General features: G+C 45.6%; 2 protein-coding genes across 4 annotated transcripts in view; one reads left to right on the top strand and one right to left on the bottom strand.

Moving 5' to 3' along the window:
• The window catches only part of LOC114599410 (uncharacterized), a 35,288-nt gene extending 17,524 nt beyond the window's left edge, over window positions 1–17,764 (bottom strand). The window contains exon 1 of one of the 2 annotated variants that reach the window (XM_028734617.2): window positions 17,551–17,764. In XM_028734617.2, the coding sequence (XP_028590450.2) occupies window positions 17,551–17,711 (161 nt within the window). In that variant the 5' untranslated portion in view covers window positions 17,712–17,764. The remainder of the gene's footprint in view (window positions 1–17,550) is intronic. The other variant, XM_028734616.2, reaches the window with a different exon arrangement.
• Window positions 17,765–17,811: 47 nt separating this feature from the next.
• The window catches only part of TMEM9 (transmembrane protein 9), a 43,452-nt gene continuing 42,866 nt past the window's right edge, over window positions 17,812–18,397 (top strand). Inside the window, exon 1 of one of the 2 annotated variants that reach the window (XR_003707304.2) lies at window positions 17,812–17,909. The gene's annotated coding sequence lies outside the window, so the exon portion shown is untranslated. The remainder of the gene's footprint in view (window positions 17,910–18,397) is intronic. The other variant, XM_028734613.2, reaches the window with a different exon arrangement.

Here is an 18,397-nt window from a genome sequence, read left to right as displayed (position 1 = left end):
ATTCTACTCATGTAAAAACATGCTGATTCCCGGACCGTCTGTGCGCCAGATTCAGAAGGCGATTGGGCCACATCCGGCCCATGGGCCTTAGGTTGCCTACCCCTGAACAAGAGAGTCTCAACTCTTGTGGCTGATGTCCTACTGTTTTTGTTTACTTGACTGGGGGGGGGAAACCCCTGTGCAGATTCTACTGACTGTAACAAACCAACATTCAGCTTAATAGTTTCTTTCTGAATAAACAGTCACAGAAGAACTGATTGCTTCATCCTGCAAGGACATCTCCAATTCAGCTGCTAATCTCCAGACCCCTCTATCCAACCAACTGCAGCCAATCCAAGAGTACATCTGTGCCAACGTTTTCCCTTGAGAAGGCTTCCACAAAGAGGCCTTCAGATAGCTCCAGACAACTGATTCTCACGTTGGCAGGGATTTTCTTTTCAGCATTAAAAAATAGCAATGCAATCAATTACTAAGACAACGTAGCTATTCAAATGCAGATAATCTTTTCCCTTCCTGGGACCACACAGACTGTGCCATCTCAAGGTTCAGCTGTGGCAGTGATTTATGCTGCAGGACAGTGAGTGTCCCCCATAAAAAAGCCCCACACTGACAGTGTCGGGGGAAACTTCAAGTGTTCCAGCACTGACCACTCTTTTTAGCCTCAGTCATTAAGAGAGGATTCCATTTCCACTGCAGCCTTAAAGTTTTCCCAAATCACAGGAAGGGAAGGAGAGAGAAAAACAGATGGCAAAAACCAGAGACGATGAGCTTTCAGGTGGTTAATTTTCATTATGTCTGGCAATACTGATGCCGCATCATTATGAAGTTATGGGGAGAGATCACATCTCAGTGGCTGAGCTCATGCCGAGGCTGGTTCCACCCCTGGCATCTACATTTAAAAGGATCTCAGGTAGCAGGTAATGGGAACCATCTGTTCCCGAGACCCCAGAGAGCTTATGAGAACCAGAACAGAATCAGTACTGGGCTAGATGGAGAAATAATCTGACTAGGTGTAAGACAGAGTCCTATGCTCCTAATGGTTGTTGTACATAATATAGTGCTTAGTACACACATTAGCATTACTGTACATATTCACCTTTAGCTTTTGTTGCCTCCTGATTTCCTCACATCAGCAACACAATTACCGGTATCTGTGAACCAATCCCAAGCTAGTCGCTTTTTTAGTTTCTTGTGTGCAATCCCATGACGTTCTGAAAGTCCCAATTCAGAAACCTTCTTTGCAGTATACTCTGGTGCATAGGCCTCTAGGGTGCCTTTGTTCTTTCTGTATTTTCAAGAGCTGCTTGCCTTCATTTCATAGAAATACAAGGAAAGCCATAACAGCTTGAGTAGCTACTAGAACCAATCAAAGTGACCAAGAGGCTTTTCCTGTGGGCCACTCAGCAATGGGAAGCTGTAATTCTCCTGTTTCTTCCATATATTGCTCCACTAATCATCTGAGACACTGCTTCAGATTCCTTGGCTATCTGAGGCATCAATGTGAAGGACATTTCCAGTAGAGATGCCCATCCCATGGAATGTCCTCCTGACTGAGATTCACCAAGCCACAATACATTATGGTTTTAGGCGTTGTTGTTTAGGAAGGCCTTCAGCCAAGACCCTTTTGCCTCCTCACTCTGGCTATGTCAATGCTGTTTTCATTTATGTTTCTCTACTTTGGTTTTATGAACTGCTGTTTCTGTTGATTCTGAGGTGTATGTGTGTTGTGTGTGTTTTAATGAGTGGGCTTTCTGATGGTTTTTGTTTTTTGTGGATTTGAAGTTTGGTTGTTTTGGTCTTTGATAATGCCTGTTTTATTGCTGTAAGCAATGTTGAGTTTCTTTGAGGGGGGGAAGGAAGGATATAACTTTCTTTTTTAAAAAAGAGACAGTAGGAGCTGTTTGACAGTGGAACAGACTCCCTTGGGTGGCTGTGGACTCTCAATCATTGGAGCCTTTTAAGCAGAGCTTGGCTGGCCATCTGTCATGGATGCTTTAGCTGGGATTCCTGCATTGCAGGGGGTAGGAATGGATGACTCTTGGGGTCCCTCCCCACTCTTCAATTCTAAGATTCTATGCTATAAAGCCTATGCTGGACGGAATGGATGCTCCTGTTTGCCTTCTGCCTTTGCCCACAGCTTCTGGGTTTGAATGCCTTTCCCACATTCTTCCCTGCTAATCTCAGCAATGATTTGTGAGAGCTTCAGCAAGCAGGAGTCATGCAAACCAGCCTGGCATGTGGTAAGGAGAGGAGGTTCACGGCAGACGTTGGTTCTTGGAGGAGGGGCTACAAGCACGCACCTGTTGCGAGTGAGCGGCCAAGGCTTATGTCAGAGTGCCACAAATATTCTCCCTTCACGAGGGGCCTGACCTTTTCAAGCATGTTTTATGGCAGCGTGCAACCATTAAGTGCTACTTGATCCTCTGCTAATGCAGCAATTACAAAAGGACCATGGGGGCTTGCTTGACTGCTTGTCAATGGGATAAACACCTTTGCTAGGGGAGGAGGTTGCTGAAAAGGTGCACGTTCCCCATTCTCCCCAGCCACACCCTTGCCCTGATTGGTCTTCCACACAATCAGACAATCTGAATTTTAACCGTAGCACTAGCCACAATGACCCTGTGCCAGAAGTGGGATTCCCCATTTCCCCACCCCCCCACCCCCTTGGTGGGGGTGCAGGGGTCAAGGACAGCCACACTGTTATTTCCAACTTCTTTTTTCTCCTAAGGATTTCCACCCCATCAAGTAAATGTTCCTTACAGTAAAAAATAATAATCAGGTAAGTAAAAATTCAATTAAAAGTTCTTAGGATGACTGAGCAGTAATTGAGAGCAGGAGACTGCCTTGGTGATTTGGGAGCATTGATAATTATTATTTGCAGCAGTAGTAATACTTAGCACATAGTTCAGTTGGTTAGAATGTGGTGCTGGTAATGCCAAGGTTGCAGGTTCGATTCCTGTAAGGGACAGCTGCATATTCCTGCATTGCAGGGGGTTGGACTAGATGATCCTGAGGGTTTCTTCCATCTCTACAGTTCTTCAGTTCTATATGGAGTGCTCTGGAATGTTCAAAGGACTTCACAGAATTATCTTGCAGTCCTTACAACAACCCTGCAAGATCCAGGAACCTGAGAGAGCAGAGTGGAGGAGCCACTAGCCTTTGAGCCCAACCAACACTTTGCCTGCCCTCCTCAGAACCTCATCCTGAGGCCAGCTCAAACCAGATCATACCAGGTTGATGAGAACGTGGTCCTGATCTACCACTCTCTAGCAACAAAGAAACAATGCATGTGGCAAACTCATCATTCCATATTGAATAGCATCTGGGATGAAGGCCACCCTGAAAGGGAAAGACCCATGTCGGGCAGGGCCTTGTCAGACAGCAGAGAAGTTAGTGGAGTCCTCTATGGGTCCAGCACCATTGTAGGAGCACTTTCACCTGCTGCATAATTGTCATGCAGAAGCTTGCCTGGAACAAGTAGGTTGTCAACAGCCTGGAGGAATAACTGAGAGCATCCTGGTCCCTGTGGATGGTCATTGGGTAGGCCTCCCACTTGGTCTACACAGAATGTGTGAGGGTGGGGGTCCCTAGTCTGTGGAACAGCAGCCTGTGGAGAGCAAAGCAGCCTGAATGCATGGTAGAGAGCAAGAAAGAAGGGTGAGTGGTGCCACTTGAGTGACAGCTAGTGCTTGTGCCTCAGCCTCCCCACCCCTGGGGGCAGGGAAGAGAATGACTGAAGTGACTGTGACTATAGTTATACCTAACATTTCCCCATTGAGGGTTACTGTATAATCCTGTGCGTGTGGAAACAACGTGTGTTGTTGTGTAAATTGCCATTGTTTGTGTTTTGGAATGGTCTGGAATGGAAATCAATCTAGTCAATATGAAAAGTATCCATCCAGTGAATATGACTGGTATTTGGTCCCAACTTTCTGATTTAATTAAACAACTGATACGTGATTAATGACCTATTTTGCCGTTTCCTTTACGTTGAAACGAATAGTGTGGGAATTATGACATTAATTATGTTAAATCCGTAAATTACATAAATATTTTTGTAATTTGCGTTAAACAGAAGAAAAGATGAATACGGTATCATTTAGAGGAAACTGAACTGCAGAGGAACAGAATCAGTGCTGATTGTGAGGAAGACTGGTCAGAACAGAAACTGCTGCAAACTTACCTACATGTGGGGATGAGGGTCTTGCCTGTGTAGGGAACATTTCTTCCTACTATTGAGGGGGAAGAGTGTTCCAGCAATACAGTTCTGGGAAGACACAGCATTCACATAAAGTGGTATCTCGGGTTAAGAACTTAATTCGTTCCGGAGGTCTGTTCTTAAGCTGAAACTGTTCTTAACCTGAGGTATCACTTTAGCTAATGGGGCCTCCCGCTGCCGCTGCGCCGCTGCTGTGTGATTTCTGTTCTCATCCTGAAGCAAAGTTCTTAACCCAAGGTACTATTTCTGGGTTAGCGGAGTCTGTAACCTGAAGCGTCTGTAACCTGAGGCGTCTATAACCTGAGGTACCACTGTATAGAAAAAGTAGTGATGGTGGTGAAAACTTTGCAGCATGGTAATCCTCTTCCCTTGCTGACCTGCGGTGGGCTGCTCTGTTCTGGAGTGCCCAGCTGTTGGAGTGGGGTGAATGACGATGGCAGAGTCCCAGGGTGAGGGACCTATTACAGTTCTAGGAAGAGAATATGCTGAAGTTGCTAGGAGTGTGTTGGGGACAGGCTGTTTGTGCTAAGCGCTTCCTTTTTTGCAAGCTATCTTTCTTCCTCATTCACCTCACCAAAGTTCCCCCTGTGAGCCTCAACATCAGGCCAGAGAAATATATTCCTATTCCATGTACCATATAATCTGGGTTGTGGCCTTCCTCTGTGGGATTATATAGACTAGTTGTGGTGTGCTGTGATTGGCTGCTGGGTTACACCACATTCTATGCTTTGTTGTGGCGACGTCAGCAGATTGCTCATCAGCATTAAGGTGACTATTTAAAATCCCCATCCCCTAGGATAGGAACTCTTTCCACCAGGTCCAGGGCTGGTGGAAAGTTGACCTCTCAACAGGAGCATGGTCTTGAGTAAAGACGTGAAGGCTGGGGGTGGGGAAAACCTAGAAAAAATTCACCCATATTTTTCTCTTTTTGCCCTATTTTCCAGAAACAAATTTTTAAAAGCTGGGGAAATTGGGAAAAACAACACAGCACCTCTGTTTTTCCATTTCACCCCTGGATACAGCGCTGGATATAGGGCATTGTGGCTGGTTCCCCATCACAGGGTGCTGAGCCAAGAGGGCACAATATTGAGAAGCTCTATAATGATGACGTCAAATTGGGGACGTCAAATTTGGGCCTCATACAGGGCACCATATTATGAAAGATTACCAAAGCCCACCCTGCTTCATATCTGCAGTGAAAGTGTGCTCTGTCCCCTCCTCATTCCTGGTTCAGTCCTGTTCCAGCCTAATATGTGTCTTGAGTTCTCTCAACATAGTAAGGCTTCTGCCAAACCCTACAGCTGCTCAGCCAGTATAACTTGAATACAAGATTGTTCTGTTAGTTAGTTAAAATGAATACTGTATAGGGATGGGGATTCAATACTTCCCATTCCAGAACTGCCAACAAGGTCAGGATACTTAAAAGACACATCTGCTTCCACATCAGCCTGTCTGTGCACCAAAATTGTTATCCAAGACTCTCCTCCAAGGGCCCTCCATCTTCATCAGGAGACTTGCAACATGCCTGGGTTGTGAGCTTCCAATCCCAAACAGATGCCTACAACTCTTGTGCAACTCCATCACAATCACAAAAGCAAGGGGTAATCTTCAGGGTGAAAGACATTTTCCCAAGGTACAAAGTCTCACTGTTAGAGATCTGATTTAAAGACACACACATCCCTCCGATGATCCTAATGAAGGGAGATTGTAATGAGCAACTTATAAGAGCCTAGCATTTTCATGGGAGAGACCAGGTTGACAACTGGTCTGAAAGTTGTTTGGTGAATAAAGGAATAAGTGTGTGTCCAAGGCACATTCCCAGCCAGGAAAAGTTGGCATCTAACATAAAGCAGGACAGGTAATTAAACATTTTCAAAGTGGGACAAAAATGACCGGCAGAGGCCTTTAGAAAATGAGGTCGAACGCAAGGTAGATGCCAGAAAGGGAGAGAGAGGAATGTATAAGCAACGGTGGAAAAGTCTGGGTGGCGGCAAGGGGGATGAAGCAGCGATTTCACATCCATGGCTTGGGGATCATTTTGAAAAGGGTGGAGATGTTTGTTTGAAAACTATTTTTAATGTAGCATAGAGATGGGATGAGATCGCCACAATCCCCCAAAAGACTGGCAGGGCGGCTGTTGCGTTCTCTCCTGAAAGGTTAGCATAGGAAAGCCACAAAGAGCTGAAACCAAGAGGAGGGGATATTTGTAGCCGGCTCCATAGGCTCGTGCAACCATATACAGGCATGTCCAGTGACAACATTGCAACCCTGACACCAAGTCGGCAATAAGCAGCATCCTATATATCATCTCTCGGAGTGCATTCCATCTAGCTATTCCTAAGCACAACATTCCACTACTAGTTTGCAATATAGGGGGGTGGGGGGAGGCAGGAAGGCTGACTTCCATGATGCTACTCAGCAGATCAGCACCAGAACTTATTTGGGATTAAGTTCATATCCAGGAGCCAGGTTTGGGTCAACTGACTAGTCTAACTGGTAGATCAACTGAACAAATGTTATTTGCTATTGTCAACTATTCCATGAAGTCAGCAACCTTAGTCAAGTGGTTGGTCTATTTTTATTGCACCGTGGAGTCAGTGACTGCACGATGGCTATCAACGGCAGGGCTGAGGGTCCCTTGCTCCTGAACCCTGCAGGAGTGAGAACTTCATATATCATACTAGTTTAGGAGCCCCATAATGCTCTCCAGGGAGCACCTGTCGTCAAGTCACATGCCCTAGCATCTCCTTCTGATCAGAGGATCAAGCCAACATTATGTTTGGTTTAGAGGTGGCTCCCAATTGGGATTTCTCTCTCCCTTCCCTCTTATTGTTTTCTTGCAAACATCAGTCTCTCTCCTCAAGCTTCTCCATATCACTGTGTACTACTAACATCACCGGGTGGCAAAACACTTTGGCAGGGTGGGGAGAATCAAAGCACAGGGCATAATCCAGATGGCATCCCCACCAGCAACAAGATACATTAGCAACCAGGGCAGAGAGGACACACGTGAGACAAGGACAGAGACCGAAGTGTTTCCAGACTTGCAAACCCTCTCTGGCATTGCCCGCAGGCATGTAAGTGAAGGCACTTGCCACAGAAAGATGCTTCTCAGCTGGGGCACCATACTGAGAAGCTTTTCAGAAAGGCGACTCGATTAGAGTGGAACCCAGTGGAGAGACTCTGAAGGATTTACTAAATAACAGGCTCATATTTCTTATGGAGCAGGAAAATGAATGGCAATCGGCATCTGCCTCAGTGTGAAAAGGGCCTCCAAAGCTGTTATTCCCAAATGAAAACATGGCACCCCAGTTTGTGGAGATGTTCCAACTGGCCAGGGAAAGGCTAGGGCACACAATGAGATTGTGCCAGTGGCTTCAATTTCTGACAACTCATTGCTTATTTAAAATACTGTCTCAGCTAGTGTACAAATGTTGTTTGCCTCACATTTGTAGATAAAGTCTTTCATTGCTGAAGTCATGACCATGGTTTGGAGGCTCAGAAACAATCCATGGGCTTCAGCCCTGCTCACATAGAGTGGCTATCTTCTGAAGGTTCCATGCCAGAGGCGGACAGAATGGATATAAATGTTACCTTTATACAGTAAGTCCACACACAATCTTCTCTATACTCCACCCAGGCAAGCAAATCAGAATCCAAGGATTTCAGCCCGGCAAATGCACTCAAGGAGGGTATGGAGCAGCCTGGGAAGGGTCTCAAAGGCGAGACAGTAAGGCTCGGAGGGATGCATTTGGTCCCCAACCTTGCGGTCGCTGCTCCTGATCTACATGTTTATGCCGCACACATGAAGAGGGCTCTCTGCTTTCCAAAATGAGGGTGGTGGGAGCCAGAAGGTGCTTTTGTTGATACAGGAAAGAAACCGAAACCATATCTCTAGGAATAAATCTAGCTTTGCAATACCTCAAACCAGTTTGCTATGATGAGACTGTGCTGAAAATCTGTCTTCAGAACAATATTACAGATGCACCTGATGTATCTCCTGAATGCTGCAACTGGTAGAGCCACTCATCCTCCTAAGCAAGGTGCATTATATGGTGCTATAGGGAAGCCTGAGAGCTGTGGTTCCTCCAATCCTCTGGGCCAGCAGCCTTTACTTGACTTTCCTAAATGTTTGGGGTTAGCTGTCTCACACTGGAAACTCTTGCTTTCATTCTGAATACTATATCCCATGGATACTGCAAAGATGGTAGCACCTTGATATTACATCTTAATATATTACCTCTTAATTTTATCTCACATACGCTAATGCTGTGAACCTTGCTAAATAACTATCAGGAAGGAAAAAGAATTAGCACCCTCCAAGTATTCCTAGACTGCTCTCATATCTCCCTGTCTCATCACTTAAGCAAGCTACAAATATTTAGCTCTTTTAACCTTTCATCATGGATAAAGCCCCCTCTGGGTAATGTCCAGTTGTCTGGGTAAAGCAACAATCAACTAAAGAAATTTCTGACAGATACTTGACTCCCTAAGATGAAAAAAACCTCAACCGTCAGGTTCTCAGAAGCTCATTTTTTTGTTATTAAATTCTGACTGAAGCTTGAAAATTCACAACATGGCAGCTTTTATAGATGCACTTTGTACAAAAAAAGATTTTAAAGGATCATGGATTTTGGATTGCCAAGTCAATGCAAATTTTCCATGGTAATTTATATTAATGCAGATTAATGTTAACCTTTACTAATACTCATCAATTTTAACCTTTAATTTTTACCTTAAAATGGTCTTTAAATAAAATTTCTTAGTTGATATTATTTGATTGGCGAGTTTTAACAATTTGATCCAATTTGAAATGTGATCTATTTTACCAGATATCTGTGACTTGTTTAGTATAACTGTTTTGCTTTTTTATGTTGTTATGGCCTATGGTCACATAATAAAATTCCATTCCTCCCCTTCAACCTAGCAAAAAAGTAAGAGCGTCAGTTTACACATTTGTTAAGTGCAAATCATGCCTCTGATTTCCTGAAATAAGTTATCATTCGAAGTGGAACATATGTATCTCACTGGCAGCAAGGTCACAGGTCTTAGTATGCGTGAGATTTATGAGACCTACTTCAAATGTTACGTTAATTGCAAGGAATCAGAAGCACGAGGTACACTGGCCTCTTTGAGCTGCACAAATAAAAGACTGTACAGTGGTACCTCAGGTTAAGTACTTAATTTGTTCCGGAGGTCCGTTCTTAACCTGAACCTGTTCTTAACCTGAAGCACCACTTTAGCTAATGGGGCCTCCTGCTGCTGCTGCTGCACGATTTCTGTTCTCATCCTGAAGCAAAGTTCTTCAACCGAGGTACTATTTCTGGGTTAGCGGAGTCTGTAACCTGAAGCGTATGTAACCTGAAGCGTATGTAACCCAAGGTACCACTGTAATATGTGTTTACTCAGAAAGAAGATCTACTGTGTTCAGTGGTGCTTTCTCCCAGGTAAACCCATGTAGGATTACAACCTTGGAATTATCACTTTAAAATTTTCACTCGTCTCTAGAAGCTGCTATGCTCTCCTCCCACATTTCTGGTCACATAATTTTGACAAATGTAGGAACACTTGACAAGAACCTGAACGTGTGTCAGTTTATAGCATATATAGTATATATGAAACATTATATCCATGTTTTGCAAGTTTAGCCATCAACCTAATCTACAAATTGGTTAAGAATCGGTGCACAAAGGACAGCTTCAGATGTCATGACTTTTCCTTGTGCGCATGAACATGCGTTGAGTGTAGAACATGAGCGGCCAACGCACAGGTGTCTATTTTCCTCAGCACACATGCGCAGGAGAGCCATTGGTGGCATCTTCCCCACACATTAATTGCATATTATGATCTGCATTTGGTTCTCTTGCTTTTCCAGAGAGTGACTTTCACGCTAATGTTCAGTATGACCTTCTCGTTTTGCCATAAAGTCAGAAACATTCAAAATAGTTGAGACCGTAAATCAGGTGGGGGGGGGGGGACCTGTTTGTACTTTGCAACAGGAAGCATCCTTGCCTATCTAATTCATAATACGATTCAGGAAAGCAACCTTAAGACAGTTTTCCATTGCTAACAGTCCCCACACCCCCAAAACTAACATGAAATATAACACAGAAATCTATTTTTTAAATGTTTGTAAGTCGCTTTCAGTTCGCCTTTCTGGAAAAAAGCCATAAATATAATAATATACTGGGATGCAGGTGGCGCTGTGGGTTAAACCACAGAGCCTAGGGCTTGCTGATCAGAAGGTCGGCGGTTCGAATCCCCACGACGGGGTGAGCTCCCGTTGCTTGGTCCCTGCTCCTGCCAACCTAGCAGTTCAAAAGCACATCAAAGTGCAAGTAGATAAATAGGTACCGCTCCGGCGGGAAGGTAAATAGTGTTTCCATGCGCCCCTCTGGTTCGCCAGAAGCAGCTTAGTCATGCTGGCCACATGACCCGGAAGCTGTACGCCGGCTCCCTCGGCCAATAAAGCGAGATGAGCGCTGCAACCCCAGAGTCGGTCACTACTGGACCTAATGGTCAGGGGTCCCTTTACCTTTATAATAATAGAACCTGTGGCCTTCCAGATGTTTTTTTGGATTGCAAGTCCCATCAGCCCCAGCTATTACGACCAATGGCCAGGGATGATGGGGTTGTAGTCCAGCAACATCTGACAGTGGCCACAGGTTCCCTATCACAGGTTTGCACAATGTGTCTTATGATGGGAGGGGTGTTTCCAGCTGCCCCCACAGCTGCAGGAGAGCGACCATGAGCAACATCATGGCACGGGTGTTTTTAGGACTAAGGTGAAATGCAAGCATTCTAGCGTTCTTTTTTCCCCTCCACAGGAGTAACTTATTCCAAACAATTTGGCAACTGGCAGCCTCTCCCTTGGGAAACTGTCTGCTTAAATAGGAAAACAAATGAAATTATTCACGTTCTCACACCATCTCTAATCTTGGGAGTTTACAGCGGCTCAAGGGATTTTAATATTTTTTTTTTTTTACAAAAACTGCTGAAGCCTCCTGTTAAAATGCTGCCAATATTTACTTCCCACAATGCATGGCGGGAGCTTGCATAATTTGCTTCCTTTCTCAACTGAAAAGGGGCAGCTGTTTTGCAGTGTGCGACAGCTCTGCCTAAATGGGTCCCATAACCCACCGGAGAACAAGTGGGGATTTCAGAGGTGCCAAATGCAACTGGCCGAGTTGGAATTCAGCCAGATCGCATGAGCTAGCTAATTCCCCCTTCTCCTGCAAAATGCCTTCTGATAACCACAAGATGGGGAGCATGTCTAGAAGATGGTGCTGACAGAAAAGAAGTGTTCCAGGAATACCATGCCTAAGGGCCACTCGAGACAATCAACGAATGAAACAACCACATTTTGCTCACAGCTCAATTTCTTCTTCGTAAGCTTTAGCTTGGTCAGAGGTAATGGAACTCCTGTCCAATCCCTTTTTATACAACTCTGTCAGCCAGAAAGAGGGTGTGTGTGAGAGAGAGAAACAGAGACAAAGAGTGACCGAGAGAAAAAGAAAAGGGTCCTTTTCAATCAGGAGTGGGGAACTTTCTTTCAGCCAGAAGTTCACATTCCCTTCTGAGAGCCACATGTTACAGAGCAGAAGCAAAAATGGATAGAGAGTAATTAATGCCATTTTTAGCTTTGTGCAATAGGCTAGTTTCTACACCAAAAGCAAGTAATGTGGGCCAGCCGCCCAAGTTTTTAAAAAAATAAAAAATCCAGGAAAGTGAAAAAATAGAGGCTGTTGCTCACATCACCATCTTGGCTTTCAGTCTCCCACCGACTTACTTTCTAGGCAAACTCTCACACTGCTCTCTATTCTCCAGCGACATGACATCCTACTCAGCTGTTCCTTTCCCCCTACAAGTGGCAGCCATTAACTGGAGTGAGAGCAAGGAATAACACTGCACACGTTTCCCTTATTGGATGGAACCAGGGAGGTGTGGGTTGGCAGTAGTCACGTGTCCCCTGTAATGGCTAGTTAGGCCCAGAGGTGGTGAAGTGGATGCGAGAGAAGAATCAATCCCTAGAAGGAGTCGCAGGCGGACAAGAAGGTCTTCACCTTGCCTCTGATCTTTCTCCCCAGCCCTGAGAACATTACTCATCTGTGCCATCTTTGCCCCTCCCCTCTGCTCCAAAAGGCTTTAAAGAATTGGCAAGCGCTGCAGCTGCAATTCTTGAGAGTCAATGCTGAGTTCCAGTCCTTAAGATTTATTTGGTCATGGCAATTAAGTTAATGGCTGTTCGCAGCCTAGTGCTGCTCCTGTGGGAGCTGTCTCCCGACACAGGGCCCTTCACATCGCCTGTCTGTCTGCATGTAACTAAAGGCCAGTCACGGATACCATAGCTGCCCTCTATGCTGCATACTGGGAAAGCCACTTTCCCCCTCCCACTTCATGAGCAAACCACCTGCTCCTGACCTTGATTAATGGCAATTAAGCGTTAAGAGTTTCCAGGCAGCCTCTGACGGAATAATGGGCTTTGAATATCTCCAGGGCCTTGCGCCACAGGAACACAAAATGCCTTAACAAGCAGCTATTAAGTAAGTAAGCCTCTTGGTAGCCCTAAAAACAATGTTCAGCTGGAGGGAATTCTATGGAAAAATTCCAGTGAGTTGACCACGGGTGCAAGATTTTTTGGGGGACGTGGGTGGTGCTGTGGTGTAAACCATTGAGCCTTGGGCTTGCCGGTCAGAAGCTCGGCGGTTCGAATCCCCGCAGCTCCCGTTGTTCAGTCCCAGCTCCTGCCAACCTAGCAGTTTGAAAGCATGTCAAAGTGCAAGTAGATAAAAAGGAACCGCTCTGGCGAGAAGGTAAACGGTGTTTCTGTGCGCTGCTCTGGCTTTGCCAGAAGAGGCTTAGTCATGTTGGCCACATGACCCAGAAAAACTGTCTGCAGATGAACGTCGGCTCCCTTGGCCAGTAAAGCGAGATGAGCACTGCAACCCCAGAGTCGTTCGCGACTGAACTTAACTGTCAGGGGTCCTTTACCTTTACCTTTACCTACAATGGGACTTTCACTTGGCTGTAAAGTTGGTTAGTCTCAAACTTTAGAACAAATAGACTTTCATCTTTGCTCAGGACTTTGCTCAGGAGTGGGGAACCTTTGACCCTATAGATGCTGCTGAACTATAGCTCCCATCAGTCCCAGCAAGCATGGCCAAAGGCCAGGGAAGATGGGAGTTGTAGTTCAGTAACTTCTTAGATGACTTAGATGTTGATCCGATATGCCCATTCCAGAAGGTATCTTGGTCCCATGTTGTTTTTAGAACCCAGAGTTGGGCTGGTGATGCACCCAACAAGATTACCTATGGACCACTGATGGGCCCCGGAACACTACTTGAAAAGTATTCTTTTAATGACTAAGCAGGAGAGGGAAAAGATCCTTCAATAACTTGCGTGATGCAAAAAAGTGAATTCAGCAGCTCCTACACATAATTTCTGTTCAATCCTGAAGACGACATTGAAGGGAAATGTTAAAATCAAGGCACGGTGCTTCCCTAGCAGTAAGTGGAGGAAATAACCTAGAGCAGAATCCCAACTGTTGGAGTACGGCACAATCCCCCCTTCTTCACAAAAATTGGGGAGGGGGATATTCCTAGCAATTGCTAGATCCTATATTTCCAGTCCCACAATCACCATGTTTTCAATGGCATTTTAACATTGCATACCAATGCAAAGCCAGTCACTGACAGCAGGCTGTATTCTTGAAATAAGACCAGTCAGCCATTGTTCTCCTTCACCAGCCTTACTGCGCATTGCCAGTAACTCCACTTAAATCCAGCCATTACTTTGGTGTAAGCCTATTACTGGAAGATGGCAGGAAGAAGAGAGCATCCTTCCTAGTGCTGTAATGAATCAGGTAAGCTTCCTGTCTATCCCAGCCTTCACCAACCCCAAAATATTTTGTACTACAGCTCCTGTCATCGTAAATGCTGTGCTGTTTGGGGCTGATGGGAGCTGGAGTCCGAAGTGTCTGGAGTCAAAAACATCTCTACCAGGCTGGTGAAGGCTGATCTAGCCTGAGTGGTTTCTTGCCAACAGATCACACCATACTACTGGCAGAGATATGCTGGATAGTCAAAATAGGCAAAGCCTCACTTGTGGCAGATGCACACTATGCCCGCTTGAGTCGCAGTTAGAGAGCCCTCTTTGGCTCTCAAAACCTTTGAAAGGTTTTACAGGGCGGGTGGTAATTGAAAGATCTTCACACCTGTTCATGAGACATGTTCAACGATTTGGGCTAAGCCCTTGAGCATCAAAGCACATTTCTCTCCAGCACTGCATGTTACAGATCCTCTAGCTGGCTCCAATAATGCCACAGATGCTTCTATTCCTATACAGATCCACCCTCTGCATACTAACCCTCAGAGTAATCCAATCGCACCAGACAATGCCCCGCTGGTCCCCATACCAACAGCATGCCAGTCATTGCAGGCCTTGGAGTCTGGCTAGGCTCTTTCCAGAGCTAATCCACACTTATCAGCAGCAAATGAGAAATGGCAGGCTTAGGACGAAAAGCTGGAGAGAGGGTGTAAAAATAAGACTGGCATGGGAGACTCGCTGGGAAAGAGAGTTTAGTCAGCTTCAGCACGTCCTGTGTTACCAAACATTTGAGACGGCGCCAAGGGAAGAAAAGCCAAATGCCACTGTTCTGGGATGTAAACATGAAAATCAGCTAATTGACAACTCGATGCCCTTTAATGCAAGGCATCTATGGCTTTCCATCATCTCTGATCACTGACCACTCTGGCTGGGACTGATGGGAGGAGGAGACCCACAAAATCAGGAAAGCTACAAGCTCCTGCTTTAATGATATCACACACAGCCTCAGCTGCTACCCCAACCTGTAAAACTAAGGTGGCTAAGCTATGGCCCTCTAGATGTTATTGGACTCCAACTCCCATCATCCACAGTCATCCTGGGTCAGGCAAGCAGCACCTGGGGAGCCACAGATTAGCCACTCCTGCTTTATAGCATTAGTGTCAGTCCTACTAGCAATCTGTGTCCATGTTTACTAAACGAGAATCACGTGAGGTGAATAAAGCAGGCAATTCTGAGCTCATACACCATTGCTGTCTACCTGCTCCTGATGCTGCGGACACCATGAATTGATATAAGCGAAAGACTGGCACAGCGATGGAGTCGCAGGTAGGTGGGGACTGTGGACTATGCATATGGATTGGGTGCTTCTCCATCCCCAATCACACCTATCATCTAATGCAACATTTTAAAGATAAAGCTAGGTCCAATATTGTACACGCAATTACAAAACATTATTTATTTTGCACATTTATATATATCTCTTCTCCCCAGACTGTTACAGCAACCATTAATTATGAAGAGCACATTAATGGCTTGTTGCTCCCACTCCCACTAAGTTTACTGCAATGTGCAAACTGCTTAATTTTAGGGAAGGAGCGAAGTGGGACCCAACTGCACATTCACAGTAGACCATTAAACCATGGTTTACTGTGATATGCAAACACTGCCCTTGGATCTTGGCTGTCTGCAGAAAATACCTGATATATTAGGATTTTGAATGAAAATTTTATGCTACTGCATTAATATCTGGAGAGCAAACACAGCCTATTGAAGCCTATCCTACACAACAACACTTTCATCAAGTTTAATTTCCCTCCCTAAGCTCAAATACTGCCATTCCAACTTAACAGATCCACCTTGGTCTTGACCTTTCAACATTTCATGTATATGCCACAGATTCTTACCCCGCAACTGAAGTTGTAATATTCAGATCTCTTTCTCTCTTGTTTGGAATCAATGGAATGAACTGAACAAATAAGATCAATATATTTTGCAAGTGAGAGCTACTGCCACCTGCTGGAAATTTAAAATGCACACTTATAGATACTTTTTTTCAAGTAAACCTGAGTAGGTAGAGAGCAAGTTCACCACCGAGAACGCTTTAAAACAGAAATTTTCACACACAGACTTCGTAATCTTCCTCTAGTCAAGAAAAAACTATAGATCCCCTGAACCCAAGACAAAATACAAAGGGTGAGTCAGCTGGCAAATCTTTCTTGCATCCCTGGCTAGACATAACAGGCAGATTAAAAGAAAAAGAGATGGAGCAAGTCAGGACTCAGGAGCATTTATGTTTTCAGTTCCATGAGTTGACAACTCCAAGGAGCAAAACATTTCTAAGAGAGGAATGGAGAATGTACAGGGCTTCTTCCATGGGCTCCTGCTCAGAACTCGCTGTTTACACTTAAGAGACCACAGATTTAGATACAATGGTACCTTGAGTTAAGAACTTAATTCGTTCTGGAGGTCTGTTCTTAACCTGAAACTGTTCTTAACTTTAGCTAATGGGGCCTCCTGCTGCTGCCGTGCCACTGGAGCACGATTTCTGTTCTCATCCTGAAGCAAAGTTCTTAACCCGAGGTACTATTTCTGGGTTAGCGGAGTCTGTAACCTGAAGCGTATGTAACCTGAAGTACCACTGTAATTCTTTAGCCCTATAAGAATACTATTGTGATAATCCCAGTGGGCTCAAAGCCTAGAAATTACAGGTTGCGCTGCTGCCACCAGAGTTATTGTTTTCATGTTCCATGCAAGACAGAGTGCAGTAAGTGACTGTTTATATTTTAAAAATCTCATAGAACTGGTTTTCTTTTATTATAGGATCTCTAGGGTCATCTAATCTATACAGCAATGTACAGCATAACAGATCAGTCAGGTTCTCCGAACTTCACCCTACATTATGCAATACACACTAGAAGAAATTTCCAATGGGATGAAACACAAGAAGCAACCAACATAGGACATGCTTCAATGTAACTCGAAATGACTGGAGCAACCCATGATTTAATCCTAGCATCAATAAATACAATAGCAAGCAGGGCTGGTCTTGTTATAGTAGGCAAAGTGAGATGACGGGTGTTCTCTCCTGTTTCTACTGCTCGAAAATCTGCCATTCATCAACTGTAAAGAAAATAGTGGGCAGTGGAGAGAGAGGCGGGGCAATTGTTGACAGCGGAAGGGGGAAATGCGGAAATATTTATTTATCTTATTGAAATCAAGCTCCTTTGCAGTTTGTGATCGGTTTCATCGTCTCTAGGCACGAAGACCGTATTAGATGTGAAGCTTCCTAGGAAAGAAATCCCATTGATAATCGTGCACAGATTGCCCGTTTAGGCGGCGCTTGCTTTCGGGTCAGCACGTGGGGGCACTGCAGCGCTGCGTTTCCCTGGTGGCAGCGCGCACCTTTGGAGGGGAGGGTCTCCTCGCCACGCAACCGTGGGAGAAGCCCTGCCCAGTCACACACCCACCCCCCACCCCCCGCCAGTTCTGCGCTGCTATGTTCCTACCCTGCGCCGTGCACGATTATGCACCGCCTCTGTCCCGCCTCGCGGAGCTTGTGCACAAGAGCAGCCGCCCCGCGCAAGGACTCCGCTCTCAGGGTCTCCAGCTGGCTTTTGTGCGTCAATGCGCTGCCTCCTAGCTTCAGGACGCAGTCCACCGCAGCCATTGCGCCGGCACAACCTCATGCCCACCAGCAGGGCACACTTCCCACCCCTGGAGCCCGCCTTCCTCGGCTACGCCACTTCCTATCTATTGCATTAACACTTTGCTCCTCGAGCAAGCTGAGCTCCCTGGCCAGCTGCAGAACTCGCGGAGCCAAGTGCCGCTGCTCACTCAGAAGGAAGACCTCCCAGTCCACGGAAGGGTGCGTAAGTTTGCGCCCCCTTGGTGTGGTGCGTTGCCTTCAATGCGCCACTTTGACATGTGCCGCTCCCATCATCCCGGACCACTGGCTATGCTGGCCGGTGCTGATGGGAGCGTTGGTATCCAACAACATCTGGAGGACCACAGGTTGCCTATCGCGTTCGACTAGACTAGAGCCATACAATTGTAGAGTTGGAAGGGACCACGAGTGTCGATCTAGTCGATCTCCATGTAATGCAGAAATCTTTTGCCCAGCGTGAGGCTCGAACCAACAACGCTGAAATTAAAGAGTCTCGTGCGCTCTTACCAAACAGGTCTAAGAGGCTGCTTCAAAAGGAGGAGGAACGGGGCTTGATAAAAGAAGAGCAAAGTTTCGATTCCTTTGGGGCGAAAGGAACCCAGCACTTTTTAAAATTACCATCGCATTAGACTTTTCTGCATTGGGTTGTAGATAGCCCGTTTTTCTACTCTATATCCTCGGCTAGACGG

The sequence above is a fragment of the Podarcis muralis genome, chromosome 5 (genome assembly GCF_964188315.1).
Source record: "Podarcis muralis chromosome 5, rPodMur119.hap1.1, whole genome shotgun sequence".
Lineage (NCBI taxonomy): Eukaryota > Metazoa > Chordata > Lepidosauria > Squamata > Lacertidae > Podarcis > Podarcis muralis.
This window is presented reverse-complemented; position numbering and strand designations above follow the sequence as displayed.